The sequence below is a fragment of the Myotis lucifugus genome, unplaced genomic scaffold (genome assembly GCF_000147115.1).
Source record: "Myotis lucifugus unplaced genomic scaffold, Myoluc2.0 scaffold_1, whole genome shotgun sequence".
In the NCBI taxonomy this organism is placed as follows: domain Eukaryota; kingdom Metazoa; phylum Chordata; class Mammalia; order Chiroptera; family Vespertilionidae; genus Myotis; species Myotis lucifugus.
The window spans coordinates 39,429,142-39,449,406 of NW_005871049.1; the positions used below are offsets into that span (position 1 = coordinate 39,429,142).

The window sequence follows — 20,265 nt, forward strand, 5'->3', positions numbered from 1 at the left end:
TCTGTCTGCTGATGATGCAAACACAACTTGACTATTGGTACTGGGATAGGTCTGTCTGTCTTCTGCTTCTACCATCAAACCAGATAGGTAAGGACTCGGCAAGTATTCCATGAGTCCCTCCTAGAAAAAAATTACTGTAGAAGTAGTCTTGCTAATTTTTTAGCAAATATTTTTTTTACCAAATTACAGAACTCTAGTACAAAAAGAATATTGATAATGATCATGAAGAAAACATTAGAATTTAGAGTCATTGTCTAATTGTAATCCATCTATATGTATAAAAGCCTAATATGCTAAGTGTCCAACTGATCAGTCGGCTCCTCTGTCAACCAGTTGCTATGATGCACATTGACCACCAGGGGGCAGATGCTCTGACTGATAGGTTAGCTTGCTGCTGGGATCCAGCCAATGGGGACTGGGTGATACAGGCTGGACATGCCCTAGAGCCCTCCCTTGGTCCCTCCCAGGCCGGCCAGCCCCCATAAGCCCAAATGGGACTGGGGGAGACAGCCCCGATTGCCCCGATCTCTGGCCAGGCCAAGGGACCCCACCCGTGCACAAATTCGTGCACCAGGCTTCTCGTATGTTTATAAAGCTGAATGCAATTTTCAAATATCTTGAGGCTAGGAAATATGTCTGTTCAATTCATCATTGTATTCCTTCCTAGTACCTCACATAGTGCTTATAGTCAGTTCTCAATAAGTAAAATCAATAGCGGTAATTCATAACTGAAAATCCAGGCCACTCTGACAAAACCATCTCACACCAAGAAAATCATTAGGTACTGTTTTATTCTCAAAGTAGTGAAATGTAGGTATAAATGATCTTAACTACAAGATGAACACAAGATGTAAGACTTACAAAGCATTGGCGATGAATGAAAGAACAAAGAAAGCGAGAGTATTACTGCAAAAGATAGGCGTCTCCCTTTAGCATAGCTAATTGCAGGCCTGATCACGGGCTCTGTCACTGCTACTTAATCTTGGGGAAGGCACTGGTTCTCTTGGACCCTCTGTCTCCTCATCTGAAAAAGGTTGGGGGGTGACAATGCTAGAAATCTCCATGGCTCCTCCCATCTAAGGACTGAGAACTTGACTTCTGAAAATGTTTCCAAGTTCTATGGCCTGCGCTCTTCTCATAGGAAAGTGATTTAATTCATGACACTTAGTAGGTCGTGTGTGCACATTTTAACAGGGGCTTCCTGAGGCAATGCTTGAGACAAAGGAGAGCGAAATGGTGAGAGTTGTAAGCACTTAGGTCCCCCACAGTTGAGAGGCAGACTTGGGGCAAATGTGCCTCTGTGCACCCTTCAACCACACGCCCTGGCAATCATCTGACTTGCTTCCATTTATGCTTGGCCTTGGATTTGAGGTAGTACCATGGAACTCTACTGGAAACCACATGGCCTTTAGTATGAGAAGGCTTGGGTTCGAATCCCATCTTCATTATTTATTACTTCTATGACTTCTGGGCAGATCAAGTCACCTACCTGAACTGGCTATCTATAGAGTGGGTATAGTAGTATCTATTTCATAGGATTTGGGGAGAATGAGATGATAAAATATGCATGCCCAGATTACAGATAATAGGCACAAGAAAAAAACTACAAGGAAATGCCAGTAGCAAAAAGTAGCAAGATGACAGGGATTTTCCTTTCTCTGTCACATAGCTGTTCTGCAATATGATGTCACTATGTTTGTAATTAAAGCATTACTTATAAAATGTATATATGCACACATATGCCTATGAAAGTGCCCGGTAAACTGTAAAATACTACAGAATACGCCTAATGTAGTGACTACAGTAAGATTATGCTGATTCCTCCAAGTGCTTTGACCCCAGGACCTCACACGGTCCTGGATCACAAAGCCTTGCACTCCGTCCAGCGACACTGAATGGAGGTCTGTGCCCCTGAACTTGGCTCCCGCTACGCTGGTTCTTCTGTATACATTGACTCGGAATAGAAATCGCCCAGCAAGTGCCCTCACTTGGGTTACTTGGGGCTGTCGGTGATCCAGGCTTCATTTGCCTTCTCTGGCTTGCCTCCCAGTGTAAACACAAACCCCAGAGCTCTGTGTTTGCCAACAGGTGACACCTCCCTGATTCCTAGAAGCACGACCGAGGCTGCATTTCTGAGGCTCTTAGCTCCTGGCTGGAAGTGGATCTTGACTGCGGCGCCCACTGTCTCTTCCTCTTGAAGCCCCCGGAGCGGGGTGGTTAGTCCCCCAAAGCCGGTCCATCGCTCGCTATTCTGCTTTGCCCGGTTTCCCTCCGTGTGTCTCACTAGCCCACCTTGGCCTGTGCGCTGACACCTACTCCTGTCCCTTCATAGCGTGTTCTGTGTGACTGCCGGAGAGCTGCCCGAGGCCCGCAGAGCATCTGTGAAACTTCCGGAGGCTCCAAATTCCCACCAGGGAACCTGTTTCACTTTTTATCATCAAAACAAACAAACAAACAAACAAAAACACCCTGTGGCTACTTTAGGACCTAGCTGAGGGCTTGACACAGAATTAAATATTCAATAGTAATTGTGGAAAGAATGAAAACCACATTCATGAAAAAATTATTATTATTTAACCGAAATAAAATATGCCTGCCCATCCGAGTCTCTGATCAGCATGAAATAATCAGGGTTACCGTACAGAGATGCTATGACTCTGTGACATTTGGGTAGCTTATTTCAGGTAAATATATACTAGTTACTGCAACAGGACTTTTAAAAAGACTGATAATTGGCCCGGTCGTAACAGCCACCTTCCTGTACTGCTTGTGGTCAGAGGGCCTGGGTCGGAACTCATTGCTTCCAGGCCTTGACTCTGCAGAGTTCCCATACAGCCTCTGAACACGCTTGCCAGGAACCACTCTACTCAAACCATTTAGCTTTGCATTAGCTTTTTATCCCTCAAAAATAGCCCTCAGGGGAATTGACACATCCTGCTGGCCCTCTCCAGGCGTTTCTTGCCGTGACAAATAGCATGCTTGCTCACGCCAGCCTGTGGGCAGTCAGAGGCACCTGAGGAGGTCAGGTGTGCACCCGATCATTGGCCACCTGGCATCTGAGAATTGGTTGCTCTTCTCTGTCAGCGTCTGGTCATTGACTGCATTACAGAAAGCCTGGGCGTGTGGGTCACTGTTTCTGGTCATGTCAATAAGTCCGCCTGCTGTGGTGTCCCTTCTGCATTCCCATCTTGGTTTGCTGCTCTGGTGGCCCCCATGTGGGCTGTTCACGCGCATCCTGGTCTGGGGGAGAAGGAGGGGGTCAGTGTGAGAGGAAGGGTACTGGCACTGGAATCCAGAGGCTCGGACTCCGATCTTATCTCTGCCGCCAACTCAGTGTGATCTCAGGATCTTTGGTTCCTGGGGGAAGGGTATTGGCACTTGGGAAGGGACTATTGTTGGTTGTTGCGTGCAATGCAGGACACTTAACCTACCTGGCCCCTGCCCACTAAATGTCCCCAAGTACCACCCCCCCCACTCTCGTTTAGTGACCAACAGAAAGTCCCACATATTTCCTGGGAGTGAAGCTGCCCCCAGTTGAAAACCACTGGCTGGTAATGGCTGGGTCTCTCCATCTCTGACATTCGGATGTTCTAGGGGAAACTGGGGGATCCATGAGATCTCTCATCAGTCAGCAGCTGATTCTAGACCTTCAATTTCAGCCGCCCTCACCCCCAATCAAAACTTACTAGTAGAAAAAAAAAATAATAAAAAATAAAAATAAAACTTACTAGTATTTTTTTTAAAAAAAACACAACTTACTGTTCTGCCCTGGCTGGGTGGCTCAGGTGGTTGGAGCTTCCCATGCACCAAAAGGTTGTGCTCAAACCCAAAACCTAGGTGTGTTTTCAGTCAAGGCACAACCTAGGTTTCAGGTAGGATTCCCCATCAGGGCACATACAGGAGCAACTGATCTATGTTTCTCTTCTCTTCTCTTCTCTTCTCTTCTCTTCTCTTCTCTTCTCTCTCCCTCTCTTTCTCTCTCTCTCTCTCCCACCACGCCCTCTTCCTCTCTCTCTCAAAATCAGTAAACATATCCTCAGGTGAGGACAGAAAATGAAAACTTACTCAGTCTGCATCTTATCTCCTAATGGTCCTGGATCGCTGCTGGTGGGACTATCACTAATTAATGATGCTAATGGTTTAGCTCTTCAGGAAAAAAATATGTGATGATTTGCTTTTCCATATACAGATTCTTAAACGCTGGAGCTGGGGAAAATGTATGGATCAGTTTGCAAACAGTAAAAACAGTGCTGGGTGGGTTGCCAAAAGTCCAGGGGTTAACTTGTTTTAGGCAGGTCCTCAACACTTTCTGCCGAGTCTCAGCTTCTAGCCTTCCCCTCCGCATCTTCCCCTAAGATCATGCTGCCAGATGAACCTTTTTTATTTTAGAGAGAGGAGAAGGGGGGCAGAAAGAGAGAGAGAGAAAGAGAGGGAGAGAGAGAGGGATTCAAGAGTGAGACACTGACCCGCAGCCTCCTATACTCCCCCTACAGGAGATTGAGCTCTCAACCTGGGCATGTGCCCTGACTGGGAATCGAACCGGCAAACTTTTGGTGCATGATCCCAACCAATTAAGCCACACCGGCCAGAGCTAGATGAATCTTTTTGCACTAGCAGTATAACCTAAAGGTAGAGCCAGGCTTTAGAATGAAAATCCCAGCTCTGCCCCTTACTCCCTGTAGGACGTGATGCAATTAACTTGACACTGCTGGGCTTCCATCTCCTCATTATAAAAGAGCCTCAGGGAATAAACTGAGATAATGCCTGTGATTTTCCTGGCACAAAGCAGGTGCTCAAGAAACGGTAGCCATTATTATTGCTGTTATTACCAGCATCACCATTTCCGCTCCCTTATTCAAAAGATGTCAGTGGCTTCCGACCAAATTGAAGATGAAGCACAAACTCTTTCCCTGGTCTGGAGGTCTCTGATCGTCCCCTTCCTATACTAGCAATTGGTCCCAATGCACCCTGCACGCAGCCCAATGGGCCCCCTCTGACCACCAAGAAACTCAGGTGCGCAGCCATCACACAGTCAAGTTCCAAAGCCCTTCCAAGATTAGAGGCATTGCAGAAACTAAAGTGCATAATAAGCCCATCACACGCTCACCTTTAGCATCTGAAGCTTGAGTCACTCTCACCACCTGCAATGCTGGATCCTCACTGACAGCACAGCGACTGGGCTGCCCAGGGTGGCCCTGCCTCTTGTCTGAGTCCATCAGAAGTGTGTGGGAATGAGCACTGGGAGGGAGTCAGGAAGCCGCCATCCTGAGCTCTAGCTCTGGTTCTGTAGTTACCACCTGAGTTTTTGTGACACATCAACCTTTGATCTTTGATCAAAAGGGATCCCTTTGATCTTTGCTACCACTGAATGCCTTCAGTTTGTTGGGCTTTCTTAGGGGCTACCCAAGGCCTGGGATTGGCCTCTGCCTTAACAGAAAACATGCAAGGGCTAGAGGTTTGCCTCAGCTGGGGTTTTGCCTTATGATGCTCTGATGTATGATGTCCTCCTAGAATCTCCCACTGATGAGCCTGACCTCATGGCCTCATGCCTGCGCTGGCCTCCATGATCTCAATCTCTGTCCTGCCTCCTGGAATTCCTGGCATTCTGTTCTCTCTGATCTTGGGCAATAACACCCTTACTATCCCCTCTCTGACAGTCCCAGGACAGACCTGCTGGCCCCAGGCCATTGCAGGTGCTGCAGGCATGACAACATGACCCAAACCACCAAGCCACTTAGCAGATCCCACAGCATGTGAGAAACTTGTAGGGCCCCGGCCTCCAGGACTAAGGCTGGCTGTGGGCCTTAGGGTTGATTGGACATGCCCAAAAGAATGGCCTGGGCCCTTGGTGTCTACGATGGGAGGCCTAAGAACTGCTCTTAAGGGCCTTCTGGCCAAGGGTTAACATCACTAGATCTTCGAGTGGTGTGCCTTCATTCTGGGTCCAGCCCATCTGACGACCTGCAGTTCTCACAGCCAGGCTGAGTGCTGGGGAGGCTGTGTGACCAGCCCCACCCAGCACTGATGCCACAGGTTAATTTGGGGTAAAGTCAGGCTCCCTGCTGTGGCTGCCGCCAGCCAATGGCTTAGGCCCCCTTTGCATTGCTGGACCCTTCAGAAGAGTCATGCCCTCCTCACTGACCCCTTATCTCCTTTCTCAGAATATTCCATGGATGTCCTAACCGGTTTGGCTCAATGGATAGAGCATCAGCCTGCAGACTGAAAGGTCCCAGGTTCGATTCCGGTCAAGGGCATATACCTTGGTTGCGGGCACATCCCCAGTAGGAGGTGTGCAGGAGGCAGCTCATCAATGTTTCTAACCCTCTATCTCTCTCCCTTCCTCTCTGTAAAAAGTCAATAAAACATATTTTAAAAAAAAGAATATTCCATGGGCAGCAACATCTTTTGAGTCTTGAGTGCAATAGAAATGATGTAATTATTGCTACAAAGATTTAAAAGAGTCCCGTGTACCCAGGGGCACATGTACACAGATCATCTTGAGGAAAACATCAGACTGTGTAAAAACACTGGTAGTGAGATAGGGTAAAAGAATGATGGGTTTTGAACCCTGGCCCTGTCACTTACTGGGTGCATTCGTTTCCTATGGCAACTGGGACAAATGACCCCAAACTTAGTGGCTTCAAAAACAGAAATTCATTCTCTCACAGAAGTCCACAATCAAGTTGTCAGCAGGGACATACTCCCTCCAAAGATTCCAGTGGCTTCTGTGGCTTTGGCAATTCCCTGGCTTGTGGCAGCATCACTCCAACCTCTGCCTCCATCTTTCCATGCTCTGCTTCTCGGTGTGTCTCTCCTTTGTGTGTCTCTTACAAGGACACACCATCAGATTTAGGAGCCACCCAGTTAATCTAGGAGGATCTCATCTTGAGATCCTTCACTTAATTAAACTGTAAAGACCCTTTCCAAATAAAGTGACATTTATAACGTGCAGGGGTTAGGACTTGGATATGCCTCATTGGAGGACACCATTCAGCCCACGACACTGAGTGATCTTAGGAAGTCACAGCCTCTCTGAGCCTCGATTCCCACGTCTACAAGACAGGGACAGCAATTCCTATGTCACAAGGTTATTATGAAAATTAAAGTGAAAGCATTTGTCACATAGTAGATGCCCTATAAATACGTATTTTTAACTTATGCAGATTCCAACCCTGGGAAACTGAGTACTCTCACTTACGAAGCCCTTGGCCACGCATACCTCTGCCCATCTGTATCTAGGGTGATTCCTGTTCCCTGCCCTGACCTTCCTTCTCTGCCCCTCTGACCTGTGTTCTCTACCTGGTTCTTCCTGTCCTAAAACTCTGAGCACAGTATCTTCCATTGAAGTAGAGGCAGCACTCACTGCACATTTTAATTAAATCATATCTTCAGGCCGGACTGGCTTTTCCCGAGTCCTCAGCACCATGGAAGAATGAGCAGTTAACTTCCAGTCCTTCCACTGCCCATAAGGAAGAATGGACAAAACAGACGACCTGGATCATAGAACCATCTCTACCCCCAACTGGCTGTGTGACCTTCGCCAAAAGTCTGAACTTCTCTGAGCCCCAGGTTCTTCATCTGAAAATGAAGTTGATGATGCCTCTCTTGTCAGCCAGTGGTCGGCAAACTGCGGCTCGCGAGCCACATGCAGCTCTTTGGCCCCTTGAGTGTGGCTCTTCCACAAAATACCACGTGCGGATACGCACGTACAGTGCGATTGAAACTTCGTGGCCCATGCGCAGAAGTCGGTATTTTGTGGAAGAGCCCACACTCAAGGGGCCAAAGAGCCGCATGTGGTTCGTGAGCCGCAGTTTGCCGACCACTGGCAACCTCATGCAAAGATCAACTGGGACAATGTGGGTGACAGAAACTGTAACCTGCAAAGTGCTCCATAAATGCGGGGTCTTAATTACCGTTCTCCGCTCACACTGAGGAGCATGGTCCCTGACTCCAGGCACCTGCTCCTCGAGAAAAAGCTCAGCTGAGCCTCCTTCTTTCTCAGGGTAAAGTCGGAGGCCGCTCCCTCTCCTGGCAGGGCTCGCTCACTCTACCAGTTGCCTTCACAATCCGCCGAGTCATGAGCAGGATGGTGTAGAATGGAGGCTCATGACTCCGGATGTCACATCCAGGCTCGGAGGCCCGCGCCCTGTTCAGAGACTCGCTGGTACTGTCAGGATCCGCTTGACTCGAGGAGAGAGGCCCATTGTGCTGCACTGGGGGGGCGTGGCAGGGCCTCTGACTCTGAAGCATAAGGAGACGCTGCAGGAGTAGAGCCCTTCAAGGCCAGCTGACCCGGCTTCAAATCTCCATTCTTGTACTTTCTAGCCACATGGACCCTCTGAGCCTCCCTCTCCTCATCTGCACATGGGGATGACAGTGTCTGCAGGGCCGGTGGGAACCAGAGGCCATGACTCTGAAGCCAGCGTGTGGCACCTGGTAACCACCCTGAGGAAAGGGCCAAGGAACGGAAACTAACATTTATGAAGCACCTCAGTTTGGCTGGATGCTGTACTTACGCTTTTCTCATCTAATTTGTAAAACTCTGAAGCATTAAGATGGGGAAAGCAAAGTTAGACATGTGACGTGACTGGTGACAGGTAGTAAGAGAGCTGAAGTCTGTGTTTGAGTCCTCGCTGGTTGAGCCCTAAAACTGGAGCTGAGCCTAATGCTTCCCGTGGCTTCCCTGCCCATCCCCAGCCAGTACAGACCTGGCTCCCAGATGGAAAACACTTCATTAAGGAAGGAAAGGGGTGCTAAGTGAGTCTCAGGGTCCTTTGTCTTGTGAGGATGCTGGCAGGGAAGCTGTTGGCTCATGCCACCCTCTGGCACAGTGAGCACTGAGGGTGTCGGTATCAGTCAGGGTCCTCCAGAGAAACAGAACCAATAGGATATATATAGATACATAGAAAGAGATTTATTATGAGGGATTGGCTCATGCAATTACAGAGGCCAAGAAGGCCGACGATCAGCCGTCTATAAGCTGGAGGCCCAGGAAAGCTGCTGGTGTGGGTCAGGCCAGTCAGAAGACCTGAGAACCAGGAGCTCCCAAGTCCAAGGGCAGGAGAACATGGAAGTCCCAACTCAAGCAGAGAGAGCAAATTCGCCCTCTCTCCACCTTTTTGTTCTATCCGGCTCTCAATGGGTCGTGTGAGGCCCACCTTCATCGATCAGAGCGATCTTTACTCAGTCTATTGATTCAAATGCTGATTTCTTTCAGAGACATCCTCACAGACATATCCAGAAAGAATGTTTACCGGCTCTGTGGGCATCCGATAGCCCAGTCAAGTTGACACAAACGTTAACCATCATGGTAGCCAAGGAATGAGTGGTTCCCAGGATGGCCACGCACTGTTGGCTATTTCTCCACCCAACAGTAGCCTTCAGTGGAGCCCTGTCCCCAGACACTCCCCTGTCTGCTCCCTCCCCACCTCTCCTGTTTCTCCACCTCTTCCTCCTTCACACTTTCTGGTCCAGCATCAGCCGGCTTGAGGTCACTTGAGACCAAGTTTTCTCACCTCTGCCCTTTATATGTGCTGTTCCTTGGCAGAATGCCCCCCTGCCATCTCCTGGCCAATTCTGACTTATCATTTAAGACTCTGCTGTGTGCTGCTAACACCAGAGAACCCTATCTGGCTCTCCAGGCCTGGTGCGGAGTATACGGTCCCATCTCTGCTCCCACGGTAATCCCGCACACCGGTTACCACCTCTGTACTACTTTTATTTTTTTTAATCCTCACCAGAGGACATTTTTTCCATTGATATTTAGAGAGAGTGAAAGGGAGGGAGGCCTGGCCGGCGTCGTTCAGTAGTTGAGCGTTGACCTACGAACCATGATATCATGGTTCAATTCCTGGTCAGGGCATATGCCTGGGTTGCAGGCTCGATCCCCAATGTGGGGCCTGCAGGAGGCAGCTGATCAATGATTCTCTCCCATCATTGATGTTTCTTTCTCTCCCTCTCTCTTCCTCTCTGAAATCAATAAAAATTTTTTTTAAAAAGAAAGAAAGGGAAGGAGGAGGGGGAGAGAAAAACATCAATGTGAGAGATGCATCAATTAATTGGTTGCCTCTCACACACACCTTGACCAGGGCCCAGGATCGAGCCTGCAACCGAGGTACATGCCCTCGACCGCGAATCGAACCCAACACCCTTCGGTCCACAGGCTGATGCTCTGACCACTGAGGCAAACCATAGGGCTCTGGACTACATTTTGATGTCATTATTCCTTAGTAACGTTTGTTCTTCTCATAGTCTGGGGTTGAGGAGTGCTTAGGACAGTGGTTCCTGGGGGGAGGGAGTGAGAGGGCACCTGGAGAGCTCTTTTGACATCTTCTGTCCAACTCCCTCTCACCGATATGAGGATGGGTCATTGGGAAGCACCACAGTTATTTTGCCAACCTCTCCAAGGTAATTCTGATTTAGGATTTGTCTCTCACCCTAACCCTTGCTTTGGGCCAAGCCAAAGAGCTGCGCAGGGAGACAGACAAACAACCTTTGATCCATACAGTTTGGGGAAACCCATGTCTGCCTTCTCAGGGGGCTTGAGACTGGGAAACTGCCGGAAGCCGGTCCATCCTTGCTGCTTGACACAGTCTCTGCAGGAAAGAAACATCTGCACAGCATATGTTTCAAGGGACCTGGCATATATAGCATATTGTTCTTAATATGTTTGCTCTCCTTAGTGCCATGTGTTTTAACCAAGGTCACCTCTCTGAGAAAGGTTGTTTCCCCAGGTGGGGATTTTTCCCTGAGGTTAGGGAGGGGATACAACCCCTTAATTAAGTGTCAGGCGGGTAGTTAAGCTACATAATCTTTCCTCCCTGGAATGGAGATAAGAAACGCCCTAACCTTTGTAATAGAAATTGACAGGATTAAAATCAGCTGGTATAAATACGGATGTAACAAGACAATAAACATCAGATCCTCATCAGTTCCTAACCAGAACTCCGACCAGAACTTTGGCTGGAGATCCTGGCTAGAGGTCCTGACTAGGCTGCTGATCAACTGAAGGCTGTCTTCGTGTCATTCCTTCTTCGCCGACTCCGTCCACACTTTGGGGACCCCTGGACCGCTGGGATTGGACCCCAGCAGGAAACCAATTCCGAAATCATCTCAGGTGCCTCAAAACTGAACTTTGTAGGGGTTGTGCGGAGGCGGCGGCTGGTGTATGGGAAAGGTTGGTGTGTGGAGAGGGCCTGGAGGTGGGAGCCGATGAGGCGCCTCCTGGGGTTCCCTCCCTGCTTCCTTGTGCAAATAACCTGTCAGTGGTAACATACTCTCTTTTTCTCCGGTTTGTAACAGCGTCCTGAGCTGGTGACAGACCTACTCTGTGGCTCTCAGTCGGATTCAGCTCTCACCTTCCAGAAAACATGACCCTCGCTGGTAGGTACAAACTTATTTTTGTGATGGGGCACCACAGCACAGGTTATTTCTGTACACACATGTATGTACCTACAGATGCACAGAAGATAAGAGAATTACACCCAGGGTTGCAAAAGGTTCTCTCTAGACGGTGGGTGGGATTGCAGCTGAGCTCTTCTTCCTTTTGCTCTTCTGTGTGTGTGCTTTAAAAAGGATTTGCCATGCACATGTATTATTTTTTTAATATATTTTTATTGATTTGGGAGAGGGAGAGAGAGATAGAAACATCAATGATGAGAGAGAATCATTGATTGGCTGCCTCCTGCATGCCCCCCTCTGGGGATTGAGCTCACAACCCGGGCATGTGCTCTTGACTGGAATCAACCTTGGGACCCTTCAGTCTGCAGGCCGATATTCTATCCACTGAGCCAAACCATCTAGGGCCATGTGTATTATTTTTAAGTCAATTATGTTTTCAATTTGTAAAAGGAAATGAGGAGGAGAGTACCCAGGCATCGCGCTGGGCATTAGCTGAGAGAGCCTGAGTGTACCTGAGCTTAAAACAAGGCCGGGCGGGGGGCGGGCCATGCCAGGAACACATGCCAGGGGTGGGGGTGGGGGTGCGCTATGATCTGTGACCTTCTGGTTTTCAAAACCTCCCAGACACAGAAAGACTGGACAGTGGTTAGGGGTACCCCTTGGGCTCTCATGGACATCGGCCCCTCTGGCTGTGACTACTGTACTGGGAAGGTCAGGGAAGGTGAGCTTTTTCTCCCACTTCTTTACCTCCCGTGTTTCCAGGAAAACACTGCCTGGAGCATAAGAAATGGAGAATCCTGGGCGCCTGTGGGGAGCTAGAGAGCGTGGTCCTGGATGCCTGGCTGGGTGGGGCTGGCGCGTGGGATCTTTCCCTGAGAGCATTTTCCATTCGGCACTAGGAAGGGGGACGATGTGCTAAGGAAAAGATGGTGTCATCTGCGTGCTCTGGAAGGCTCAGGTTCTAGTAGGTGGGCAGAATCGGGTCCAATCACACACAGGAGTCCTAAACAGGGCCGCTTGGGGCAAAGGGTGCTGGATCCCCAGCCAAGGGGTGGGTCTGGGTGCCTCTGCAGAGCTCGGTACCCCCCGCTGCTGGGGTATCCAGACTCCCACAGATGCTGGCCCGGAGACTAGGGGAGGGCGGCCGTCTTCACCTGCGGGTGTTCCCACAGCCTACAAGGAAAAGATGAAGGAGCTCCCGCTGGTGTCTCTGTTCTGCTCCTGTTTCCTGGCCGACCCCCTGAATAAGTCATCCTATAAATATGAAGGTAAGTGAGGGCCCCCGCTAGGAAAGTAATGGGTGGAGGGTTCCTGTGGCTCACAGCCATAGTACAGCACCCCCACCCCAGTTCCTGAACCTCTCCCCCCACGTCACCATTGCTTTCCCAGGACCAATAGAACCACCACAGCTGACTCCGAGGGTCTAAGCACCACGTGAAGGCAGGCGCGGGGCTGGGCCTGGGGAGTAGGCAGCAGGCGAAGGTCTGACACAGGCCTTGTGCAGAGTGCTCTTGAGCTCAGCTTTTGTTCTTTCACTTAAATGATGCTGTGGAGGGTGCAGAGGTGAAGCAGAGATGATGCCCTTGGGGAAGCCTGTCTAGCCTGGAAGAGGAGGCAAGAGAGGTGTACATCCTTAGACTCCATAGTTACCAAGCCTCCTCCGGGAAGGGTAGGGAATGTGGGGGGAGAGCCCAGAGGTGGGAAGAGGACTTTTGCCCAAGGAGGCTCTGTGATAGCCATGCTGGTGGGTCCCAGAACAGGTGTCCCTAGGTGCTGGCAGGGAGCACTGAATGGCCACATCCTGATTGGGGGTGGTCAGAGCACAAGTCACCTCTTACTTTCCTGGGGGTTAAAGGAAGGGATGGGTTTGGTCTGAAAATGAGAGATGGGGGTATCTGGGTTACCTGAGAATGTTTTTTTCCGTTGTTTAGGCTGGTGTGGGAGACAGTGTAGGAGAAAAGATCAAAGCCAGCGGAAAGACAGTGCTGACTGGAGAGAAAGAAGAGAGCAGGGTAGGAGGGAGAGGGGGAGAGGTGTCAACAGGCTGAGCCATCAGACTGGTAGTGGGAGGAGGAGTGAAGAAGTGGACGGGTGGTGGGTGGTGGGTAAGTGCACACTGTTGGCCAGATGACCATCTGAGCAAGAGCTCAACTATGGGAGGAGCCTTGTGGCAGAAGCAAACACCGTTGCTACAGCCGTTGTCAGAAATCATATATCTTGGGACCTTAAACTTGGAGCCTGAGCCCTCACTGTGGCTACCCTCTCCTTAGCCCCATCAGAGCCCACGGAACGTAGGTGCCCCATTGAGGACAGACCCAGAACGTTGGTCATTGGTTTGCCTGGGGCACCCAGGTCTCCCACGGATGTGTGCATGTGTGTGTGCTTTACGGGTGCCCACGCCGTCTTCAGGGGGTGAGCAGCCCCTCTTCTTCTCTCTGCAGCTGACACGGTGGACCTGAACTGGTGTGTGATCTCCGACATGGAAGTCATCGAGCTGAACAAATGCACCTCCGGCCAGTCCTTTGAAGTCATCCTGAAGCCGCCCTCCTTTGATGGGGTGCCCGAGTTCAATGCCTCCCTCCCCAGGCGGCGAGACCCATCGCTGGAAGAGATACAGAAGAAACTAGAAGCAGCTGAAGAGCGAAGGAAGGTAAGTGCTGTCCTTTCTCCCCTCCATCTCAGCAGGAGGGGGAAGGAGCTGGAGAAGACCGGTGGTGGCTCTGAGCTGGGGTCAGGTCACCACCGACCTACAAATATTTATTTATTAAAATATATTTTATTGATTTTTTTTTTTTACAGAGAGGAAGGGAGAGGGATAGAGAGTTAGAAACATCCATGAGAGAGAAACATCCATCAGCTGCCTCCTGCACACCCCCTACTGGGGATGTGCCCGCAACCAAGGTACATGCCCTTGACCGGAATCGAACCTGGGACTCTTCAGTCCACAGGCCGACACTCTAGCCACTGAGCCAAACTGATCAGGGCCTACAAACATTTAGACAGCACTTCCCATCCCCAGGGCAGAGAATGGGGTGTCATGGAGAGAAACAAGAAGTAAACGTCCCTGGTCTCTAGGAGCTTCCAGTTTGGTTAGGGGGCTCAGGCACAGCATTACCTGCCTCCAAGAGGTGGCCGGACATGCACAGCAACAAGAGTAAGACATGGACGAACAATAAGGATTTAGGAAAAGACTAGACAAGTAAAAAAGGGGGCTCCTTCACTGGGGAGGGGGAGAAGGCCCCCTGGTGTGTCTGCTGTTTCCTATTGATTCTCATGGCCCACCTCTGATGCCAATTTTTGTGTAAGTTTTTCTTCATCTTTCAAACAGGAAATAATCTTCTCCTCCCTCTTAGAGCATATGTCACATGCTAGTTTGGTTTGAGTTATTTATGTATGTTCTCTCTACTAGGCTTTTTTTCTTTCCCAAGTTGGTAGATGAGTGCCTGGCACATAGTATATGGTCATTTAGTATTTGTGAATGCATGAATGAATGAATGGATGGATGAACCAACGAATGAATGAATGATGGCCATGAGGAAAAGACAACTGACGGTATGGTGGAGAATCTAGGAAGTAGGCTGGGGACCAGGTTCAGGGAGACATATGTTCTGGGTGTGGAGCTTTTAAGTCAGATGATAAAAACATCCCCTGCGCGCTCACCTTCAAGAGTCTCTTTCTCCCTTTGTGCGTCCCTAGTACCAGGAAGCTGAGCTCCTGAAGCACCTCGCCGAGAAACGGGAACACGAGCGGGAGGTGATCCAAAAGGCCATCGAGGAGAACAATAACTTCATCAAGATGGCTAAAGAAAAACTGGCCCAGAAGATGGAATCCAATAAGGAGAACCGGGAGGCCCACCTTGCTGCCATGTTGGAACGGCTGCAAGAGAAGGTAAGCGGCCTTGACCAGAGAGGAGACTCCTAGGACACGGTCTTCCGTCCATGGCAAGTGTCATAGACCTATCCGTCATTTCCGGGAGCAGGCAGCCTCCGGCAGGAATGGGGATATTCCGCTAGGCTGGGTCCTTAACGAGTTCCGAGGGATGGTTTGGGAAGTCATAGGCAAGAAACATAAGTGGAGCTTTGGAATTCCTTGGAGGACGTGCTGCACAGCTACACAGTGGAACTTTCTCATTGTCTCAGGGAGATTCGCGCTCTTATCATCTAGAGAACGCAAGGGAGGAGGACTAAACAAGCGGCTGTACACGCCTGGCTTTATCCTTGAATGGACCAATTCAGCTCAATGAGAGATGCTGACTGGAGCTCTTGGCTCTAAGCCAGGGGCACGATGACCTGAGCTGCCCATTAAGCAGGAAACATGATTCTTCCCAACTCTATTGATATGGACCGAGGGAGTCATGAGTCTTTCCAATATGCTGCCTCTTGTCAATAAACCAAATGGTGTCACCTAAATATGAGAAACGTGAGAAGCTGAGGTTGGTCTCCGTGTCAGCAGAATAACAGCCCGTTCTGCTCAGAACACGTTGGCCTCGTTTCCTGAGTCTCAAGGCTGCCCCAGTTTCTCCCGCAGCTCCTGGGAGCGCTCCAGCTCTGTGTTTTATTTCCAGGAGCCGCCTGCTGCGCGGTGACTCCCGGGACCCGATCGGTGGCCTCGTCCCATGGTGAGCAGCGTGGTCCCCACTCCTTCCTGCCTGTCCACCTGGAGTCTCCGGTCCCTCACAACAGCTTCTAGAAAGATCTAGTGTCTACACAGGGGATCTGTATGTCCCATCGGCCCTGCCGTTGGCCAGCATGTGGCAGCCCCTCTGCTCTTATATTTCTGGGGGCAGCAAGGCCTCCACTATGTACCAGATAGGAGGGAAGTGCTCTTGTGTAATTTCAAACTTCCCCGGTTGTTGAAGGATGGCTAGGAGCAAACTCTTGCAGGAAAAAAAAAAATCTGGGACTGGGATAGGATGAGGCATGGCTCTCGGGCCAAACCGAGAAGAAATGATTGAGGCGTAGAACATGATATGGTATTTGAAAGACTGCCCGACACTTCTTATTTCATCATACCCCTCTTTCCACAACCAGTCCATGAGGTAAGCAGGACAGATCTTATCCTTGTTTTACCAAAGCCTTCGACAATGCCTGTGTCAGAGGAAACCGTGTCAGAGAAGGTCACGTGACTTGCCCAGTGGCACACAGCCACTAAGCTGGACGGGAACCCAGTTCTTTGGCTATGCATCCAGGTGGCTCTTTCAATGTTTATTGCAGGGAAACCAGCACCCAGTTGTCCTGCTGGCCTTTTGTCAGAGACAGGGGTTCATTGGAGGCCAAGGAAACGGAGTCCAGAAACCTAGGGTTCTGCCCAGGGAGCTCACCTGGACATAGAGGTAGATTTTGAGAGATTAGGAAGACCCAGACTCTGGGGTAATAGCTTTGGAGGTCGGGTAAGACTCAAAGAAGCAAGATGTTGGAGCAGACATTCGAGTGGGCCTCACTTCTCTGGGATCTTGACCTCTATTCAACCTTGCCCACTAATGAAGGAAAGGGGTGGGTGTGTGGTTTCTGCCCTGGCTCCGGCCAGGGACACCTTCAACAATGCCTGTGTCAGTATTTGTGTGGGGTCATTGACCACCTGCACCAGACTCACCTGGTGCCAAGTTTAACACTACAGGTACGTGGATCATATCTTAGATCTACTCATGCTGTTTCTCTAGGGATGGTGCCTGAGGACTGCAATTCAGCATTCTATCCAGGTCATGCTGGTAACATAGCAAGGTTGAGAACCACGGCCTTAGATGTACCCATCCCCATACTTTCCCCAGGACCATGGAAAATTCTAGGGCCTCTGCAGGGGCAGATTGGTAGTTTAAGATATATCCTAGTGGGCATGTTCTAGGTTGCTTCTTGATATCTGGGTGTGATGATATCTGGATGGATGCCAGGGTCTGGCAGTGACAATATTTATTGAGCACCCACCATGAGCAAGGTGCCACAGGAGGGACGAAAATACAAAAACAAACAGGGCATGCTCCCTGCCCACAAGGAAGTCCCCCAGTAGAGGACCCGGATCTGTGCACAATGAATGAGTTGTAACGATAAGCCCTAGAGGTAAACACTAAAATCGCAGAATTCTAGCGGTAAAGGAGCCTCCCATGCGTGCCCCTCTCTTTAAAGACCAGAGAGCTCAGGCCTGATCAGTGAAGCGAGCTGGTCACGGTCACACAGCTCACAGGCCTCTGAAGTCAGGGTCCATCTTGTGGCTTCATCATGCTGGGAAACAAAAGAGGGTCCTCTTAATACACCTGTAAGAAAGCTCGCCTATTGGAGCTGGACAGCACTTCCAAGAATTCTTCAGTCCATTTAGACTTGAAGAGCCCTCACCTTCCACCCAGAGGGTTAGACAACTCTCCTAAGGACACAGACAAGAAATGAAAGTGGCAGTCCAGGTGCGCGTAGGGGACACCTGCCATGAGGCCCCTCTGCTCTGCCCGTTCCTTTAGCAGCTACACTGAGCGGCTGCTTCTATTAAGTCAAGTCGCATCTTCAGTGCAAACCCCAGGATGGCCAGGTGAGGGAGGAAGAGGCTGGTGGGCACCAGGGTCATTGTGAGGTGGGTCTCCGGGGAGGTTGGCCCCAGTCAGTGAACACCTGGGCCACACCAGCAGACTCACTCACCTGCCTCCTGCCAGTCTCACCTGCCACCTTCTGTCCCTTCTCAGGACTCCTTGAGACCCTGCTCTTCACTTCCGGTGGTGGCCATTCTTGGGGTTCTCTTGTCCTTCCCTCTCTCCCCTGGGGTGTAACCTGTCCTTTCCCTTCCCTTCCCTCCCAGGATAAGCACGCGGAAGAGGTGCGGAAAAACAAGGAGCTGAAGGAAGAGGCCTCCAGGTAAAGCCCAGAGGCCAAAGAAGTTTCCAGAACAGCCGGACAGCTCCAGCAGCTCCGCGTTCCCGAGGCAGCCTCGCCCGCCGCTGGCTGCTCTCGCAGCACTGGGGTTTGGGGGGAGGGGGGCGACCAGGGGTGTTCCCTCTGCTTTTGGTGTTTGTACATGTAAAGAATTGATCAGTGAAGCCATCCTATTTGTTTCTGGGGAACAATGACGGGGTGGGAGAGGGGAGAGGAGAGAGGTGGGAAAGGGAGATGGAGACGGATTCATGGACATTGCAACCCTGCCCACTGCAGACTCAGGTCAAGTCCAGGCACCATGTTGAGAAGTTGAAAACAGAGCAGAAGTCTGAGGGAAGGGCAGAGTCCTGAGTGGGGCAGCGGCTGCAGGGTGTGGCCACCTGCAAGGGGGTGGGGGGCCCCGGAGGTGTTGCTTCAGCCCTGCAACAGGTGGGATGAGGTCTGAGTGTGTGTGTGTTAACCATCATCTTTTGATCATCATGACCAATGAAACATTCATTCCCAGTCTCCCGTTCTTTATTTCCTGAATCGGTCCTTTGGGTGATGGGTAGAATGTTCTTGAATTTGGTTCCCACCCTCCACGTGGCAGATGCCCCTTTGGTCCCTCAGTTTGACCATCAGAGCATCTGAGATGCTGAGGTGGGTTGAAACATGCCAGCCTTTGGCATAACTGAAAAGTTTGCTGCTTCTCTTCCCCCTTATCCTCTCTCCCTCCTCCTCCTCCTCCTTGTGGGCTGGTCCCTTATTGGATTTGGTGCACTGAATTAATGAGAAAAGAAACCCAATCTTCCTTTCTATGGACTGACATTCTAATATGGTCCCCAAGATGCACAGTAAGAAGGAAGTCCTCCTCACTTTGGGGGTGTGGGATTCTAGGGGATCACCAAGAGCAAGTGAGGAAATAAAATGTTTGCTAGTGAAAAGCCGAGGGACTCATTGCAGACCCAGCAGTCAGAACACCAGCCAGGGCGGGTAAAGGCGTTCCCTCCTCTACTCTCCTGCAGAAAGGAGCCGGGGGTGCAGCCTGTGTGGACAGGGTCCCAGGGCATCTCTCCTCCGTGCCCCACACACTGTGTAGTTTGTACAGCTTTGTGAATAAAGTGTTTGGTACTTTTTGTGCCCCCACCAGTGGTACTGCAACTTAGCTTCATTATAGGATGGGATAGCAGGAGAGATCAAAGATGGTTTTGAAAATAATATGGTAATAATAATAATGGCAGATGACACTTAGGAAGCACTTACTAGATGCCTGGCAATTGTCTGGAAATTTTATTTATATATATATTAGAGGCCCAGGGCATGAAATTCGTGCACTCAGGGGGTGGGGGGTCCCCTCAGTCCAGCCTGTGCCCTCTTGCAGTCCAGGAGCCCTCAGGGGATGTCCGACTGATGGCGTAGGCCCACTCCCAAGCCAGCAGTCAGACATCCTTAGTGCTGCCGCAGAGGCGGAAGAGGCTCCTGCCACCACCACTGCGCTCGCCAGATGAGCCTGGCTTCTGGCTGAGTGGTGGTCCCCCTGTGGGAGCACACTGACCACCAGGGGGCAGCTCCTGGGTTAAGCGTCTGCCCCCTGGTGGTCAGTGCGGGTCATAGAAACCCATCGTTCTACCATTCAGTTGATTTGCATATTAGCCTTTTATTATATAGGACATCCTAATATATAAAAACCCTGGGTCCATCACATCCACAACAGCCGGAGGCTCAACCTAATGCCCAGGCTGCATGTGCAGCAAGCTCTGGTGGGTGGGGACTTGTGGCAGCGGAGACGGAGACGGGGATGGGGAAGGCGGGGCCAGCACTCATACTCACTCACAACCGCACACATGCACAGACACACACAGAGCCCACCAGCTCACAGCCTTTTCTCCCTTTCTTTCCCTCCCTCCCAGCTCGCTCTCGGAGCCTCTCTCAGAATGAGGAAATGAAACAGACTGGGCCTGAAGAGGCCTGGATGGAAGGGAGGGCGGGCAGAGAGTGGAGCGGCCCCCACAGGCCCCGCCCCCTCCCAGCCGGG

General features: G+C 50.6%; 1 protein-coding gene across 3 annotated transcripts; it reads left to right on the forward strand.

Moving 5' to 3' along the window:
- The first annotated feature begins 11,291 nt into the window (after window positions 1-11,291).
- Window positions 11,292-18,809, forward strand: STMN4 (stathmin 4). Of its 3 annotated transcripts, none has more exons than XM_023753556.1 (6): window positions 11,297-11,382; window positions 12,573-12,668; window positions 13,332-13,412; window positions 13,842-14,050; window positions 15,097-15,288; window positions 18,178-18,809. In XM_023753556.1, the coding sequence occupies exons 1-6, from the start codon at window positions 11,370-11,372 to the stop codon at window positions 18,235-18,237; spliced, it is 651 nt and encodes a 216-aa protein (XP_023609324.1). In that variant the 5' UTR covers window positions 11,297-11,369; the 3' UTR covers window positions 18,238-18,809. The 3 variants fall into 3 exon arrangements, with proteins under 3 accessions (XP_023609319.1, XP_023609324.1, XP_023609321.1); XM_023753553.1 differs by lacking the exon at window positions 13,332-13,412 and adding an exon at window positions 15,965-16,018; XM_023753551.1 differs by lacking the exon at window positions 13,332-13,412 and having other exon boundaries at window positions 11,292-11,382.
- The last annotated feature ends 1,456 nt before the right edge of the window (window positions 18,810-20,265 follow it).